General features: G+C 40.6%; 1 protein-coding gene across 1 annotated transcript; it reads left to right on the top strand.

The window, feature by feature from the left end:
- The first annotated feature begins 847 nt into the window (after nucleotides 1-847).
- On the top strand, nucleotides 848-10,191 carry LOC147880065 (cysteine-rich receptor-like protein kinase 44). The gene is made up of 7 exons (XM_087371473.1): nucleotides 848-883; nucleotides 1,036-1,173; nucleotides 1,312-1,466; nucleotides 1,614-1,824; nucleotides 8,804-9,038; nucleotides 9,203-9,353; nucleotides 9,495-10,191. Exons 2-7 carry the CDS (start codon nucleotides 1,080-1,082, stop codon nucleotides 9,906-9,908), a joined length of 1,260 nt encoding a protein of 419 aa, XP_087227599.1. The 5' UTR covers nucleotides 848-883; nucleotides 1,036-1,079; the 3' UTR covers nucleotides 9,909-10,191.
- The last annotated feature ends 6,530 nt before the right edge of the window (nucleotides 10,192-16,721 follow it).

Below are 16,721 nucleotides of genomic sequence, written 5' to 3'. Positions count from 1 at the left end.
GGGATGGATCAAAAGAAGAATGATCTTTCTCATTTCAAATGTGTCCCCAAGGAAATTAAAGAGGATGTAAAATTTACAAGGACTTTAGAGGCTCTTAGAGTATTAAATTTTTATTATCACCTTGCAATAATACACCTAGGTTAGTGTATGTATAAATGGACTTGGAATAATGGAATAAGTTGGTATATTGATTATGCACCCACATAGGCCTAACTTGCTTGAGCTGGCCATCTCAACAAGTACCTACTAGAAGTTGCATCATGTGTCCTTTTATTCTCTCTCTCTCTCTCTCTCTCTCTCTCTCACACACACACACACACACTGTACACACACACACACACGTGCACCCTTGGATTGAAAACAAAGGGCCTATTGCTTACAAGCTTGTGTAAAGTCCATTAGATTCGCTCCATCACGGATATATATGTTGAGGTTTATCATGGAAGCCACAGGTAGTGTCCTTGTACATATCCCTTGTCAAGGTTGGTGTATGAATTACTATGTAATGTGTGGAATTTGGCTCTAGACAAGGGATAGTCGGTTCACATGTGGTGTTGAATGTCACTATCTCTTCATGAAAAGGGAGTTTTTGGGTAATCTCTCTCTCTCTCTCTCTCTCTCTCTCACACACACACACACACACACATTTGTTTGTTGGGGTAATACAACACACATAGACTCTCTCTCTCTCTCTCTCTCTCTCTCTCTCTCTCTCTCAGCCTCTCTGTTGTGCAATGTAGACCTTTATTTTGCCTCTCTGTTCAAAGATTGTGCAATGTAGACCTATACTATGGGGAATCTTGCACAGAAAATTCAAGGTGGAGCACTTTGTGGGGGGCCCGGGAGGACATTGTGACATTGGTGTTTTCACACAAATTGAATGGTAATGTGAGACGGTGCTGCATGGAAATCATCACGAGTGAGATCATCAAAATCTAATGTGTTTACAATGCACACGGTAATTTAAAGAGAGTTTGCCACCTGAACGGTTGATAACTTTCCTCAGATTGATACTGAAAACGTTTTCTGTCAAAGGATTCAAATGCGTGAGTACTTCTCATCGTCGTCTTCAACCCTCTATGGTGGTGTTCTCCTTTTGTTGCTGCGTCCGAAGATCACACCGTACTGCTATCATCACCTCTCATCCCACACAGCAGCTCCCCGTGATCAATGGTACGTCGCCCCATCGATCGATCCTCGATCTTCCCTCTTGCTATTACAATCTTCATTCTCATCGCATCCTTCGCTTCTCAATTTCTTCCGCTTTACATCCACTCCGGTTTCGCCCATCAACGATTTTGTTGTTCCCAGTTGCTGCGCCGCCTCATTATTCCCACCGCCTGCGCACCAGTAGTACCTCGTACGGATCTTTGCACGTCTTCTCCCTCGACGACTTGCGCGTAGCTACGCGCGACTTCCATCACGATAACAAGCTCGGACAGGGTGGTTTTGGTGTCGTTTACAAGGTTACTATATCACGTTGCTCGATTCCCTCGACAATTTCTCTCCTCCAATTGCAACATGCTAGATTTATGGTTCTCTTTCTGTGATCTGCTTGGCAATTGCGTGCTCTGGAGAGTATTATAACCATGCAAGGTGTGATGCGTTGGCAGGGAACGCTTACTGACGGTAGGGAAGTCGCAGTCAAAAAGCTGTCTCTTGGAAGCGGTCAAGGGGATCACGAATTCATGAATGAAGTCAGTCTACTGACAACTGTGCAACACCGGAATCTCATACAACTATTGGGATGCTGCGTGGAGGACTCCGAGAGACTGTTAGTCTACGAATACCTTCCCAACAGAAGTCTTGACAAGCATCTGTTTGGTACGCATGAAACCTATGTGCCATGTGATCAGGCTCTCCAGGCGCATATTAAGAAATCGTTTGCAAGATAGTCGTTCTGTTTTGTGTACAACTTCGTTGTGGAACTATGTTCCCGAATTTGTCTCGCAAGCATAATTATTGAGCAGTTTTCAAGCCTAGTAGAGAACAAAATCGTTCGCAAGAACAAGACAGATCCCCAAACTCTCTCTTCCAAGAGTTCATTGTGTGTTAATCCCATAATTTGCCCTTCTGTTTGTCGTCTTTCCATGCGGGAAGGTCTCTCTGTCCTTATTTGGTATTGGCCGTGTCTGCGTAGCTTGCAAGGGTCTAAATCTCTTTTCTATGTCATATTGGCTCAATTTTGTTTTTCTTCCAGCGTGAGCCAGATTTGCTTTTACTATTCTCAATTATTTTCATTCATCCTCTCATCATTAGAAGAATGCTTAAGGCATATAGTATAAACATGTGTGCGAGGCTGAGAATGGGCTCGCACAGCAATCGTAAAGTTCCCTGCGCTAGGAGATGGACAGAGGGCACACATATAGTTAGTCTTTGAATCAAGGAGAGGCCGCCTCTGGCCGAAATGAGATGCATAGGGGAAGAAATGTTATAATTTATGGTGACCTCCACATCAAGGGCCAAGAGTGTTGGAACGGATTGACTTTTATGGAGTAGAACCAGCGTTCCTCGGAAGATTTTTTAATCTGATTCTAAGTCTGTTCGTCAAGGTTTTGCACATCCAATACACATCACTGTTCCATGTAGCAGATTCTGAACCAAAAGTATCCATGAACATCAATAAAAGAACGAGTCTCTTAGACAAGTTCATTCCTACGGTAAGAAAGGATACGCGGACAGCTACAGCAAATGAACCTGATTCCATTGCTCTCATAAAGACTGCTGAAGTTCGGGTTCCTTGGGGGGGGCTTCAAGGCTTAGAAATTACGCCAACTCTAGTCTAGAACTTGGTACCATTATTGATATTGCATGCAAACTCTTTCCAGCAAATACACATACACTTGAAGCAAAATAATATTCATCTCCTTGTCCGAACAAGGGTCAGGGTAGTTGCTACTTGCTTCCTGTACGGTTTTTGTAACCAGGTAATATCTAAAGATAACCTTTGAAATCTGGAAAACTTTCTCATAGCTCACAAATAGCCTTGATTATCTCAAGGTTTGGTGGCGCCTTTGACACCCCTCATGGAGTTTTCATCCGGTGGTGATAATTAGGTACCCATGCCCCAATGTGTAAGTGATAGTGATCTGCTGAATTGCTACAAGGAATCATGTACATAATCTTTATAATTATAAATTAGATCTCCCCTTCTCTACATCTCTAGTTGATGATTCATACTATGATAAATTGGTGGCACTGCTCCATGGTTCTTATCCAAGAAGAGCAAGCATGGTTATACATGATAGGATTTTTATAAATAAAATCATTCAAGTGACAGTGGCATTTCATGTAGGCCCAACATGTTATTTTATTACATTATATATTTAATTCAATAACCAAGGCTTCATATTTTGCTGTTTATAATGATGACTAGGTGTGCAATCTACATTTTCATGGCATTTTACAACATAGCAATATTGGCTAGTTGCCCATCCATAGCCACTAGAAATTCTTGTTTTGCGTTATGAGCTTCATTGCCTTTCCTTCTCTGCCTGCCCTCCTAGCATGTAGAGCAACATTTCTCTCAAATGCTATTGCAGTTCTCAACATTTCATGATGTTGTGAATGACAGCATGCCAGTTCTAGCATGAAAAAGAGGACAACAAATGTAAGACCACCTCCAGGGCAAGGGCCTTCTACTTCCTTTTTTTCCCTACAATTCAGTATCCAATTGTTCAGCCAAATTGTAAGAGACCTCGATCATACCAGACAATCGTGACAAGTGTTCATGAAATTAACATGAGGTATTCCATGAAATACCAACACCATTAAACTAGAAAACAAGCAATAACAACCCACAATAGATCGTGCAACTGCTTAGAGAATAAGAACATTATAAAAAAGGCTTTGTTCCACAAACTAGCTTAAAAAGGAATCACGTAGAATGTTATACTCAGAAGATATCAAATGATCCAACTCATCAACGTAGAAAGATTGTCTAATGGTACTGCCAAAGGTGGTGTTGTTAAAGGTGGTTGCCAATGGTGATGCCAATTTCAGTTTGACTCTACATGCAACGTCACATACAACTGGATGCATCTTGCGATTTTAGAGAGACGACCTTCTCATGGCCACTTGCTTTTATCGATGCAAGTGGCCCTTCAGTTGTAAATTGCAGGCGGAGACTGGATGAACACATTCCTTAATACTCAGACATTCAGTGGTTTGTCCAAAGCTTCAGGCCGAAGTACTATGACAAAGATTATGAGCTCTCTCACAATGTTAAGCTAATGAGCTAGGATCCCTTAGCAAGAAAGATCAAGACATCTCAAGCTAAAGGGGGGTTCCAAGTCCAACAGTAATTCAAACAACAAACCAGGCACAGATACTAAATATGGCAGTTTTCTAATGTGAACCAGCAGAGGCATAGCAAATATTACTGCCATTAGCATGGTCACAACTTGTAGTGGCATTGCCTCATCTACTTTCTTCTCACAGACTCCCTTCCATTATGACTTTTGCAGCTCCAGGTATAGTCTTCGCGTCTTGACAGCAGCAGATGTTCAACAACTCCACATGAACCAATTAGGGGAATTCTCATGTGTTACATTTAGATAAGAGGACATAAGATCACTATTCTCTTCTATGGTGGCAGTTCATAGTAATTGATTAATGTCTGTTAAGCTGCCAAGATCCCTTTCCACACAAGATAGGTAGGACGACATAAGGTCACGATTCTCTTTAATGGCGGCACTTCAGAGTATTTGGTCAACAATGTTTTGTTGCCAAGTTTGATCTCCACACAAAGCAGTCAAGAGAAGTTGCAAAAGCTTCACAATGCATTTGGCCATGCCCAACACATTTGGCCGTGCCCAACAACCAACTAGGACCACAATAGTTGCACTAGATGTTGAGCTCTGCATCCGTGGCATGGCAAAGAAGTTACCTTCATTGTCACCAACTTAGGCCCAGCTGACACCTTAGGAGCTGTGTGGCTTGCGATTACAGAGCATTAATAAAGACCAATGGTAAGTACGCAAGACCAAACCATGACAATTAGTGATACAGATGGAAATTCCCTAGCTCTTACCATGGTTCTCAATCTTTCATGTTGGAAGTTGGTGGCTGGTCTATCGATCAACCAGCACAATAATAGATGAATGCCAAGTTAGCACAGGATGAGATATGGTGTTACAAACCAGATAAAACAGATACATTCAGTCAGGTGTCTGCTATTTGACCAGCCGTATTCATCACCGCAAGTGTTGGAGCAGGGGTCTGCAGGCCTGCCCTTTGTTCCAGTCTCAGCAGGGGTCAGCAGGCTTGCCAAATCCTCAGCAAAGATGAGTTCCAAGCAGCAGAAGCAATGTGGCAGAAACCAACTAGCTCCAGCAGACCCCTGTGGTAACCACTGCATCCTCCAGCAGCAGACAAGGCAGCACAGGCTGATGTACAGCCACAGGTGGCCAGGCTGTACAGGTAGCAGCAAAGGAAGGCTGAACTTCCATGTGGCATTCTGCAGACACATCAGCAGTCAGTCACCTGGACAGGCAGGACCCAGAGCTAGGTGGGGAAAGCAGCAGCAGGTCGCCAATGGTGTCACCTCTCAGAAGAAAAACAAAATTCTGTTATGATCTCAGAAAATTGTTCTGACTAGCACCATTGAACGGGTTTAATCATAAGGAAATTCATTTGAGAACAGAACTGAGAGCCAAGAAGTATTGAACAATTAATATTGTTCATAATTTTTGATAAATTGAAGCGGCAGAAAACCTTAGTCTGTGTGTTTAAGCACATGGAAAATTTTGCAAATTACACATTGCACATGACATGTGGCACTATTCACTCGTGGCATGGGACTGCCACATTTGCAAATTGACACGTGAGACAGGTGGAACTGCTACATCAGCATATTGACACGTGGCATGGACTTCCACATCAGCAATACAAGGCAGCCATATGACATGGCAGTGCACTGGCGGCAGCCATATAACATGGCAGTGTAATGTGGCAGCCATATGGCATGGCAGGGTACATGTAGCAAGATGCCACATAGACCGTCACACATGTGGATAACATGAGTTGTGGCACATGGCATCCAAATGTCATGTGATGGACCAAGTGTCCATCCAGCCTGCACTCCTGCAACCTCCCAGATGCGAATGATAATTTTATCAGGGCCATAGTCCACGAAAACCAAGTACCCCTTCTAACTCCAAAATTTCCAAGCCCTACATTTCTCCTTGGAAAAGATCTCACCGGGAGACTTCGGGGCTATAAAAGGAGAGTGCTCACATGCTGTTTGGAGAACTTACCTCCCTTGGAGTCCCAGCACTCAGCCTCCAGCAAACGGTAGCCCCTCTCACAGCAGCCTGTATGGTCCCTCAGTCCCTCCATGCTCAGTCCTAATGTGGGATCAGGTTCCTTCCTTCGTCCACAGACAACTTGATGCCGGAGCATAAGTGCTCAAACAAGCCTCATGGAGCTGTATGCTTTTGATTAGGACTTTGTAGAAGCCTACTTACAGGCTTGTGCGAACCCAAGCATGGTGGATGCAGAATCGTAACGTTCTGAGTAGTTGGTTCAAGATGGGTTCTTGTTTAAGGGGAAGCAGTTACGCATTCCAGTCATCACTTGGGAGGAATGGCAAGGCACTTTAAAAGAGATAAGACCTTGCAGCTTATGCAAAGTAAATATTTTCGGCCCGGAATGACTGCTTAACCCATCTCACAGACACTGGAAAAAGATGTAAGCGTGGACTTCATCTTGGGATTGTCAAAGACAGTCCATTACCTTGTCACTTACACTCAGCCGGAACTTCTTTGTTTCCTCCCAACTTCCAAGTTTCCTAACATATGCAAGATGTAGCATGCTACATTGGCAAGTTGTCAAACATCTATTTCGTTATTTGATATACACTCTGGAGCTCTTCTCTAAGTCCAGTCTTGCTCAGGTGTTATGATGCTGAATAGGGAGGAGGCAGAGGCACATGTAAGTTAACATCTGGATATGTTTATCAGCTTGCATTTGGCCCGTTATATGATGCAATAAGGACAGTTGCATATGGCTTTGTGGTCTTTTCGCTGAACTCAGTTTTCAGATAAATACCCACTTGTTCTTACTTCTGGAAGAAGTTCATTGTCAACGGGTCATCCACTGTCTCGATTTGCATACTCGGGGATAACACTCCAGGGTAGTGTTGAGAGTGCATGTTCATTTTTCCCCGTCTTATTCCAAACTGGACTTCATGCATGTTTGGTCCCCTTCCGGGTGTTTTTCGCCACCTTAGGCTCCCAAAACAGCCATGCCCTCCTGTCACAGGTTTCTCATTTTGAAGAGCTCCCTCTTTCTCCTTGTTTGACAGCTTTAAGTCTGGAATTGAAAGCTACATTTCCTTGTCAGGCATTTTCTTGCAGCCCCTGATGGTGAGCAGGAGGTTTGCAGTTCTTCCTCAGAAGCATGAGTACTCTAGTAGGGCAGTTGCGGGCAAAATGCCCCTCTTCCTTAGAGATGTAGTTGCAAGTTGAAATTGTCTGGCCATGAGTCTGATACCAAAGGATTACTCTCAGTTGCTCCCTAGAGAGGGGTGTGAGTAAATGGAGAAATAAGTAAGAACTTCCCAAAAGAATGTGCAAGGTATTCCAGGGAACCATTAGCTCGTGACAGTAGATTAAGAAAGACAACTGAAATGGGGCAATTGTGCTACAAGAATCTCTTAATGAGAAGAAGGGATTCAATGGAAAAGCCAACGCCACTAAACCACAAGACAACAGAGTGACTCGTAATAAAAATCTTGCAAAGCAGCGGAGGAGGGAAAAACACAGACCACGTACTGGCTTCGAATTCGAATGCTTTACTCCCGAGCACTTCAGGTCGTTTGTATGAAAAAAGTATGCCTAAAAAGAACAAGTCTACCCCTCCCTCAGATGTCAACTTGGTGACTTCAGGTATGACTCTGTCCAGCAGCACTTCACACGCAACTAAACAGTTCTAGCCAATTCCTAGATGTCCCTTCCTCTCAACTACTAATTTCTGTGTCTGGGTGATCAGGATAGTTTCCTAGTCAAAGATGTCTGATAGCTAACCTTGGCTGCATTTGAAGGCTACTTGACCGGCAGGTAGGTGGACGTTGGTTGCCCTTACCATTCCATTGCCGGTCTTGTTTTCTGTCTGTCCCACACCCACTCCCATCGCCTTTTTCAGCAAGTACCCTTCTTGTTTCAGCATCAAAGTCCTGACATCTGCGAGCACTGTGAGAGGGAACCATTTTGCTGCCGCCTAGAGAGGCAAGAGTCGAATAGGTGAAACTACAGCCCTGAGGGCCCATGCACTCACACAGCTTGTCACCTAATTCCTGCGTCAGCTTGCTAAATGCCACCTTTCGATAACTAATTTCTTGAACTTCTTTTGACACCACCTTTCAAGTATTAACTTCTTCAAGTTTACGGCAGACTTTCTCTTGAGATACATTCACACCTACTAATATCTCCCCATTACAGATGTCCATTTATGTGATGTTAAATAAATGTTGATTGTCGTTTTTCCAGTCAAGGTATCTTTAGGATAATATCCCCCAAATGCATAGTTGGAACTGAACGGAACATGTTGCTATGTGGAGCTTAACATGGTTTTACTCCTGAGTATGTTGAGCATAGCATTTGTAAACATGTGGGCACAATGTTTCCAAACAGCTGACCCCAATTAATAGGGAACGAGTGTGAACAGATGGAGAGACATTTGATAAGTTGTAGAACTTATTCACCTATAACGTTTTTAGCAGGATTTGCTTCAATTACGATTCAAAAGTTGCACTCTTATCAACATCGATTCGGGTTATATGATTGAATTTGTACTTTGCTAGATGTCGAGGCTGGTTCAAAACTAGACTGGCGTACAAGGCGGGACATTATTTTAGGCATGGCTAAGGGCTTAATGTATCTGCACGAGGATTCCCGAGTAAGGATGGTGCACAGGGACATCAAACCAAGCAATATATTGTTGGATGACCGTTTTGTTCCGAAGATTGCCGACTTTGGTATGGCAAGATTCTTCTCCGCCGAGAAGACTCACGTCAGTACAAGAATGGCTGGAACTTTGTAAGGCTCAATTTCATTAGGTTGCTGTCTTTCTTTTTCCAAATTACTGGAGCATGACACATTGTCGTGCATCGAACATTTACACGTGGGTGGCTTGTCACACATTGTGTTAGTTTTCGTGGCCTACTGACATTTGACTCTTGGGATTTTTTCTGAGCTGAAAGAGGGTACCTTGCTCCTGAGTACGCGTTCCAAGGGAAACTTACTGAAAAGGCGGACATATTCAGCTTCGGAGTAGTTGTATTGGAGATTATAGGCGGCAGGAAAAACAATGATCGGCGGTTGCCACAGGAAAAGCAGCGGCTTCTAGATTTGGTGAGTAGCTGGTCCTTATGCGTTGCGTCTCAATATGTGCCTGTCAGATAGCGTAGGGATTCTCCTCTCGCTCGCCAAAGTTGAGTTCAGACAATTCACAGGTATGCTGAGCTCAAATTCCTCATAAATCTCGTTTTGCAGGCATGGAGGCTCTACGAGGAGCATAGGCTCATGGAGTTGCTGGATCAAAGACTTCTTCGCCATGCTTCGAGCTCCACGAGTGGAGTGGGTGGCTTAGCTGAGCAAGTACAACGAGTGGTGCATGTTGCTCTTCTATGTACTCAGGCAAATGCAGTGTTAAGGCCGGCCATGTCCAAAGTGGTGTTGATGCTTTCCGGCAAATCCTCAATCCGGCAAGATCCTACGAGGCCTGCGTACGTTGAGCATTTCAGCAGCAGCGAAGTGGGTGAGTCGTCAGCAGGGACTGGAGCTACGAAGCTTACTTCTTCCAACTCTTCGCATCAGCATCACAACGAAATTCTTTCGGATTCTTCGTCAACCTTTCCACAGGAAAGCTTCGCAACCAACGACGAGACGCAGATCGAGCCTCGTTGATTCGCAAAGCTATCCAATGCTGGGTGAATCCTTCTCTTCGAATGCTGCTGATTCTGCTCTCGTTGTGTGTGATCTCAAACACACACGTACCCAATTCTCTGTCTGCGCTCCTTGAGTCTGCAAATGTTGAAAATTTGCCAGCTGATTCTTGGAATTTTCCAAGTTCGAACGTGAGCAGACAAGCATATCCTACGATTGGAATGTGCAAATTTGGAGACAGATTGAAAATTTGCCTGCTGATTGTTGGAATTTGCCAAGTAATCCTACGATCCAACGATGAGATGTAGGATAATTGATTCGTAATGGTTGATAAAAGGAGCCTACAATCGCTTCAAATCGTAAAAACCATAGAAAAATCACATTATATTAAAGGAGAAATTTCAAATTATATTAAAAACCATAGAAACATCAGATAATATTAATGGAGACATTTCACATTATATTTTAGGATCATATCACATTCTATGACATTCGAGGAGGCTTCCCATCAAATCAAAGCATATGATGCTTTATAAATCTAGATGACTCGTTGACCCAATTTTTGAGGCAAATGTTAAGTTGCATCAGACTTCTTTCATTCTAAAATTAAAATAGAAAAATTTCACATTATACTTTAGTGACACTCCAAGAAGCTTCCCATAAAATCAAGCCTATGTTGTGGAAACTTAGATGTCATGCTTTATGAATTCGGATATTGCTTCTGTGACCCCCTTTGTTGGATTTTGGGTGTGCTCAAGGGAAAATGTTGAGTAGTTCTTATATGCTTCTGGAAATTGTGCTACCACGAACTCAGCTTGTGCTTGTTTGTTGTTAAGAAACAAAGGTGGTGGAGGATGCAATCGATTGGCTTCCCACGGCCCCTTGGTTATCAATCTTCATGGATTTTGTTCCGACCAATGGAAAGGTTCATGAGTTGCAATTTCCATCAAGAAGTGTTACCGGCCTTCTAACATCTTCTGGTAAAAAAAATTTAGTTTTCCTATTAAGGGGCTTGTTATTGTTGGTTGTGAGGGTAGAAGTATTTGAAGCTTTTTGACGAGATTGCATAGACGAACTATAGCTTCTATGTGTCATGATTCAAATACTTTTTTAGGCATCTAATTCAAACTCCATTGCCACAGTATCTATAGGTCCTACAAGTATGATGATTCAAGTAGTTTTGTAGAGGCATCTACTTCAACCTCCATGCCACATTTGATATAGACATGATAAGTAGCTAGATCACTTATATCAAGTCAAATCAAGGGTTGTGACCAACTTGAAGTATAGAAACTATCAAGGAGCAAGGCAAGCCTAATTGCAACTGTCACATCAAGGCTCTCTAATGTTTGCAAGAGAATTATAGTTTTCAATTTCTAGGAGAGGAAATCCTATCCTATCACAATCATCTATTCTCGAATCACTCTATAACTATGGTGAGCAACATCGTAAGTAGGAAAGCAACAATAGCTTGTGTTTTACATTTTGAACCATGCCATGGTTTATATGATTATTGGGGTTTCTTTGTGAAATGCAAGAAGTCATGCCTATAAGAAGAAAACAATACAAACAACCTTATACGGATCGCTTTATCTAGTTACACATATCACACAATGACACAATACACAATGCATGCTCAATAGAAACCATAATCTTCAATAAATCACAATACTATATTGTGAACAAAGATTTGTCTGTTGAAGCCCATTCATTGCTCATTGTTCTACTCATAGCCCACATGGTATTGATATCTAGCACCTAGTATATGGATAGTCAATCTAGACAATTAAAATCAAAGATCATTAAGTTTTTAAATTCTAAGAACTATTTGATGGATATTGGCAATCAAATCAACATTTTAATCCTTGTAAGTCCATGCTTACTAGCTTACATGAACTGACTAAGAAGAACAATGCGTAGAATTGGAGACAATGCATTAAATAGCATACATTACTATTTCAATAGATTGCTCAAACAATGAAATCATAATTCTACTAAGACAAAAAGAAGTAACTTTGATACGAAGGAGAACAATTCCAAAGGAGGGCTTTATATAGTATTATTCAAGGTGAAATCTATGCTATCAGTATCATTATGAAGTTTTTCATGAGCTTCTTTGTAATTTGAAAATTCTTCATCAAATCTTTTTTATTCCCATCCTCAGGGGGGTCACTCATCATATGTAACCCTATCAAGTGAGTTCAATAGAAGGATATTTTTTATTATTAAAAATTTACAAAAATAAATATACATAAGGGATTATTTAAAATAGTTTTGGAAAAAATTTACAGATTTGTATAGAAAAGGGGTAATTTTATTAATGGAAAATTTACAGATAAGGGATTTTAAAAAATAGGCCTTGAATGCACGTGATATAGAGGGTTTATCCATGGTGACCTCCCCAAGTTCCCATCCAACCAAACATGGGAAAAATCGTCGGCATTAGAACAAACTTGATTGAACTACAAATTATTTTTGGTAATCCAAATGAACTAGAGACTTTGCTCTGACCTATATCTAGATATCCTATTCGACCTTTGAGGCATCACCTAAGAGAGTTCCTTTATAGGTTCACCTATTTGAATTTGTATAAGTTTCCATGCCCTTCTAGCATTGGGGTAGGCTACAAAGGGATGGAATTTCTTCTTTATAACTTGGGCATTATTCCAATTCCCCTCATGTTTTCTAATGACAAGAACTATAGCATTTATCCATACTAACATATGAAGAATAAGCCAAAGGAGTTTGGAAATCCTATTTGGGATGGACTTTGTCTAAATTTTTAAAAACTATTCTTCTAGTGGGAGCGACTATCATAAAGACTCCACCGAGAGCTAAGAACTTTGAAGAGTTCATCTACGGTAGAGGAGGTTGTGCAAGAAATGGGAGGCAATAATCCAACTCAATAGTGAACTCTTGCCACTCTCCAAACGGTACTCTTTCCACCCAAGAATGGACACTTAACAATGAGCTCATACACTAGACTTTATCACTACTCCCAAAACTATGTGGGCTCATGCCACCTTCAAGCTTTTTACATGTTCCTGAACTTAAGCACAACTCAGCACACACCAAAGTTCATTCCATTCATTTTGATATTCTTTCTCCTTTTATGCATAGAACAAGGATAGAGAACCTACCAAAAAATACCTTCCTTTAATGTGAAATCATCTTCAATTATGACCTTTGGGCCAGTGTCCCTTTGATAACAACCTGATTTCTTGCCACATCTTGAACTTCAAGTTTGGATAGGAAGGATGTCTTGCCAAGTTGCAACATGTGTACAAGGCAAAGGACACGTGCCTTTCTTCTAGGATACCATCACAGTAAGTCATTCTTTCGGTGTATATTCTTGTCTATATTCTTTACTTGTGAGTGTCCAGTTGAATCTTTGATAGGTAAGTTTATTGTCATTCATGAGGGTATAGATATTACTGACATTGGACGCTATATACGTTATGTACAGGAATACCTTTTAGTCATGGAGAATGAAATGCTAGAGTCCTTCAATGTTACTTGAAATGGTGAAAAGATAGGCAAGCATCTAGAGAATAGGGCCCCCACAGTGAGAAAAACTTATGATTAATTAATTATATGATGAGTGGGGGGGAGCAATTAACATAAGTGCAAGGTGTAATCTTTGATTAAGTAAGGCAGCAGGTATAATCTTTGATTAAGAGCGTTGTGGCTGCTTCCAGAACCTTCTAGTGCCCTGGGTAGTATAAACAGAGGAGGAGGGGGGCAGTAGGGTGCCTTAGTGAAGGGGGAATGTGAAAACTTCTCAAGGACAAGGAGGAAGAGAAGGGGAGGAAGGGAAAGAGAGGTCCAAGGTTTGAGTGGAAGGCAAGGGGAAAAGGGGAGGAAGGAGGGTTTGAGCGGAAGGCATGGGGGAAAGGGGAGAGAGAGGGGAACGGAGAGGAGTGGGAGAAGTGAGTGAGGCGAGGGGGAGGAGGGAGGGAGGAGAAGTGGAAGCTATGGCTGAGTGTAGGGGGCAACCGGGGAGCGGCACACAATAAATAAGATCTAGATTATTTGATGAATATGATAGATTAACTGACACAACGGAAAGGAGGGTGAAGAAATTAATTAATAATTTTTTACATAGGAGTGATTAGGAGCATCGTGGAGTATGTACTTCTAATGCGCATGAACAATGTCCATTTCATCTCGCACACAACATTAAATAATGTGTTTGACTAGCGCAAGCTCTCCATAAATCCTAGGTTGTGCATTCAGGCATCTGCATAGCTTTTCTTCATGACTTGAGAGGACATACAAAATAGTGATGTAATTTTTTTTTATGGATCTATTGTGTAGTTTCATGTCTAAAGTTTTTAGGTAATATGTCACATTTGTTTTACAGTTTATATTTATTAGTTTTGTTTATATAAAGGGGTAAAAGAGGAACTTTCACTTCATTTTTCTTCTAGAAATTATCATTGTGCTTTGCTTGCACCATACAAAGGTCAATGAACATGGAAGAGAAAGGAAATTTTAGAGATCAATCATGATTAAAGAGAGGGATGCATAAAAGGAGGCAATGCTATAATGATAAGCAACATATGGTAAGCAACATATGTATTGATTTTTTTAAATGGTATTTTAATATAATGTGCATTTTTAGGTCTCCTAATGTAATGCAAGGTGTTAGATTGTTGTAGGAGGCATTTGAGATTGATGGGTTATCTCCTCGGCAAGCCAACGTTCATAGCACATTTGGTTGAAATCGCTCATTGGTGCAGCATATTAGTCAAGTAGGAGGACATGCGGTGGTATTCCATGTCCAATGTTCACAAGGGCCTACTTAACTACTAAAGTGCATTAAAATATTAATAGCTTGATCAATGTGATCAAACACATGGCTTCCCTTAATGCAGTTGTATCCAATTGGTAGTGAAGGAATAAAGTATGTGCTTGGATACCAAAGAGGATAGCCTTAATCGTATTTATATTAGGAACTTACTTAAGTATTTTCGAAGCCTCTATTGTTTTTGTATTAGAGGTAGCAAAGAAGAGGTACATGCATGATTAAGAGTATTTGTATTTGAATGGAGAGATTATGTACAAACATATATATTTTATCACATTCTCATCCTTGCAAAACATCATGTCAAAAGTAAAATTTTTAATTCATCTCTCATTAAATTTTGAATGTGTTGGTAATGCAATATAATAGTAATGCCGCTTTGAATTGTAGAGGATTGAATACATCACCTGCAAGTTTATTGTTAATCTTTTATATGGAAAACTTGTCCCTTTTTCTTCATTTGTGTCCAAAATAATTACAAAATTATGACTACTTAGGTTCTCAATTTTGAACTAAAAAGCTTTGCAATCGGCATTATAATGCAAAAGTTAGAGCTATTTTACTACTCTCTTCATATTCCATGCAATTAGGTTCTATCAATATGTAATAAGTTCAATATGGTAAGAAAGCATAATAACATCAACACCTAGCATGGAGCAAAAAGTTCAAGGTGTAGCCTACACAAATGATGGAATAGAGAAAAGGTGATAACAAACTACATTAAAGTAGTGGGTGGAATCAGAACAAGCACAATCCAAGGAAAATAGTGAAGTGACAAAGTAGGAGGGAGGAGAAGAGAAAGTGGAGAGGATACATTTGGTAGCACATGAACAAATGAATAATTGTACTCTAATACTAGCTGAAAATAAAGAATACTACAACTTTCCCATGACAATTTAGGTTTAGAGCTAGGGCATGGAAATCCTAATGCTATTTTAGCACTCTCAGGCATTAGTATAGATTTAGCTTTGCACCTAATGTTGAGATTGCTCAACCTTCCTGCAATTAAGGTCAGATTTAATTTAGGGAAGTACATTGACTCCATGTTGGTGCGCTTTGATATGTTGGATGCTATACCTTTGAGTATAGCTCTTGAAACCAGTCAACAACATGCAAGAGTTCAAAAGTGCACCATTTTTAGATCCTAAATTATACTAACTTAAACGAGCAGTTTTAGTGAATTCTAACATAGAGATCACCACACTATTTGGAAATATAAGAAGGCATTCCTTCAATTGTTATGCATGCCATCTATATATGAAGTTGTGCTTGATAAATGTTGCAAGGTGTGTCTTTTGTAAATGAAGAAAATCCCTACAAAGCATCTTCTCTCATAACACTTCAATTATTTTTTTACTTATTTATATTAGTGCTAGCTTCAATGTATTGAAATACCTTTATAGAAACTCAATTCACTTTCTCTGTTGCAACCTCATGTGGGCATAATCACAATTTTCTTATGCTATAGTTGTTGCATTTTCCCATGAGATATCTATGTGCATGGAAGGTCGACCCAACTAGTCTTGTACACATATGGACTCCCAATTATATATCTATTACACTTTTGCATACACATTTTGAGGTTTTTCAAGTGAGGGATTCAATCTCACCAATACATACGTCATATGAATAAGAGATGCTCCATGGAGCGCAATCCTTTATATAACACATTTGAACATGTGTAGTATAGCAATAGGTATTTTTCCCCCTTAAATTATGCACAAAATATGGCTTTAATCCCTAAAACCACCATTGCGAGATTTGGATAGTTGGATGCATGTCAAAAAATTTGTTGAATAGGGTAACCTACCATCGTAAATGAAGATATAAGTCAGGACACTTTCTATAATACCATATAACAAACTTTTGTATAACCATATAAGAGACTTTTGTAGATGCTTCTCAGCCTTTAATGATGCTGCAACATTAATTTTTGTTGATATACTTGCTCATGGATATAAAGCATCAAGGATGGATTTACCACCTACAATCAACGTATAGAGGGCTAGTTAGCAAGATAAAAAGAT

This window comes from Dipteris shenzhenensis, chromosome 33 (assembly GCF_047967505.1).
Source record: "Dipteris shenzhenensis isolate YYH24624 ecotype China chromosome 33, Dip_SZ_1.0, whole genome shotgun sequence".
NCBI classification, from domain to species: Eukaryota; Viridiplantae; Streptophyta; class Polypodiopsida; order Gleicheniales; family Dipteridaceae; genus Dipteris; species Dipteris shenzhenensis.
This window is presented reverse-complemented; position numbering and strand designations above follow the sequence as displayed.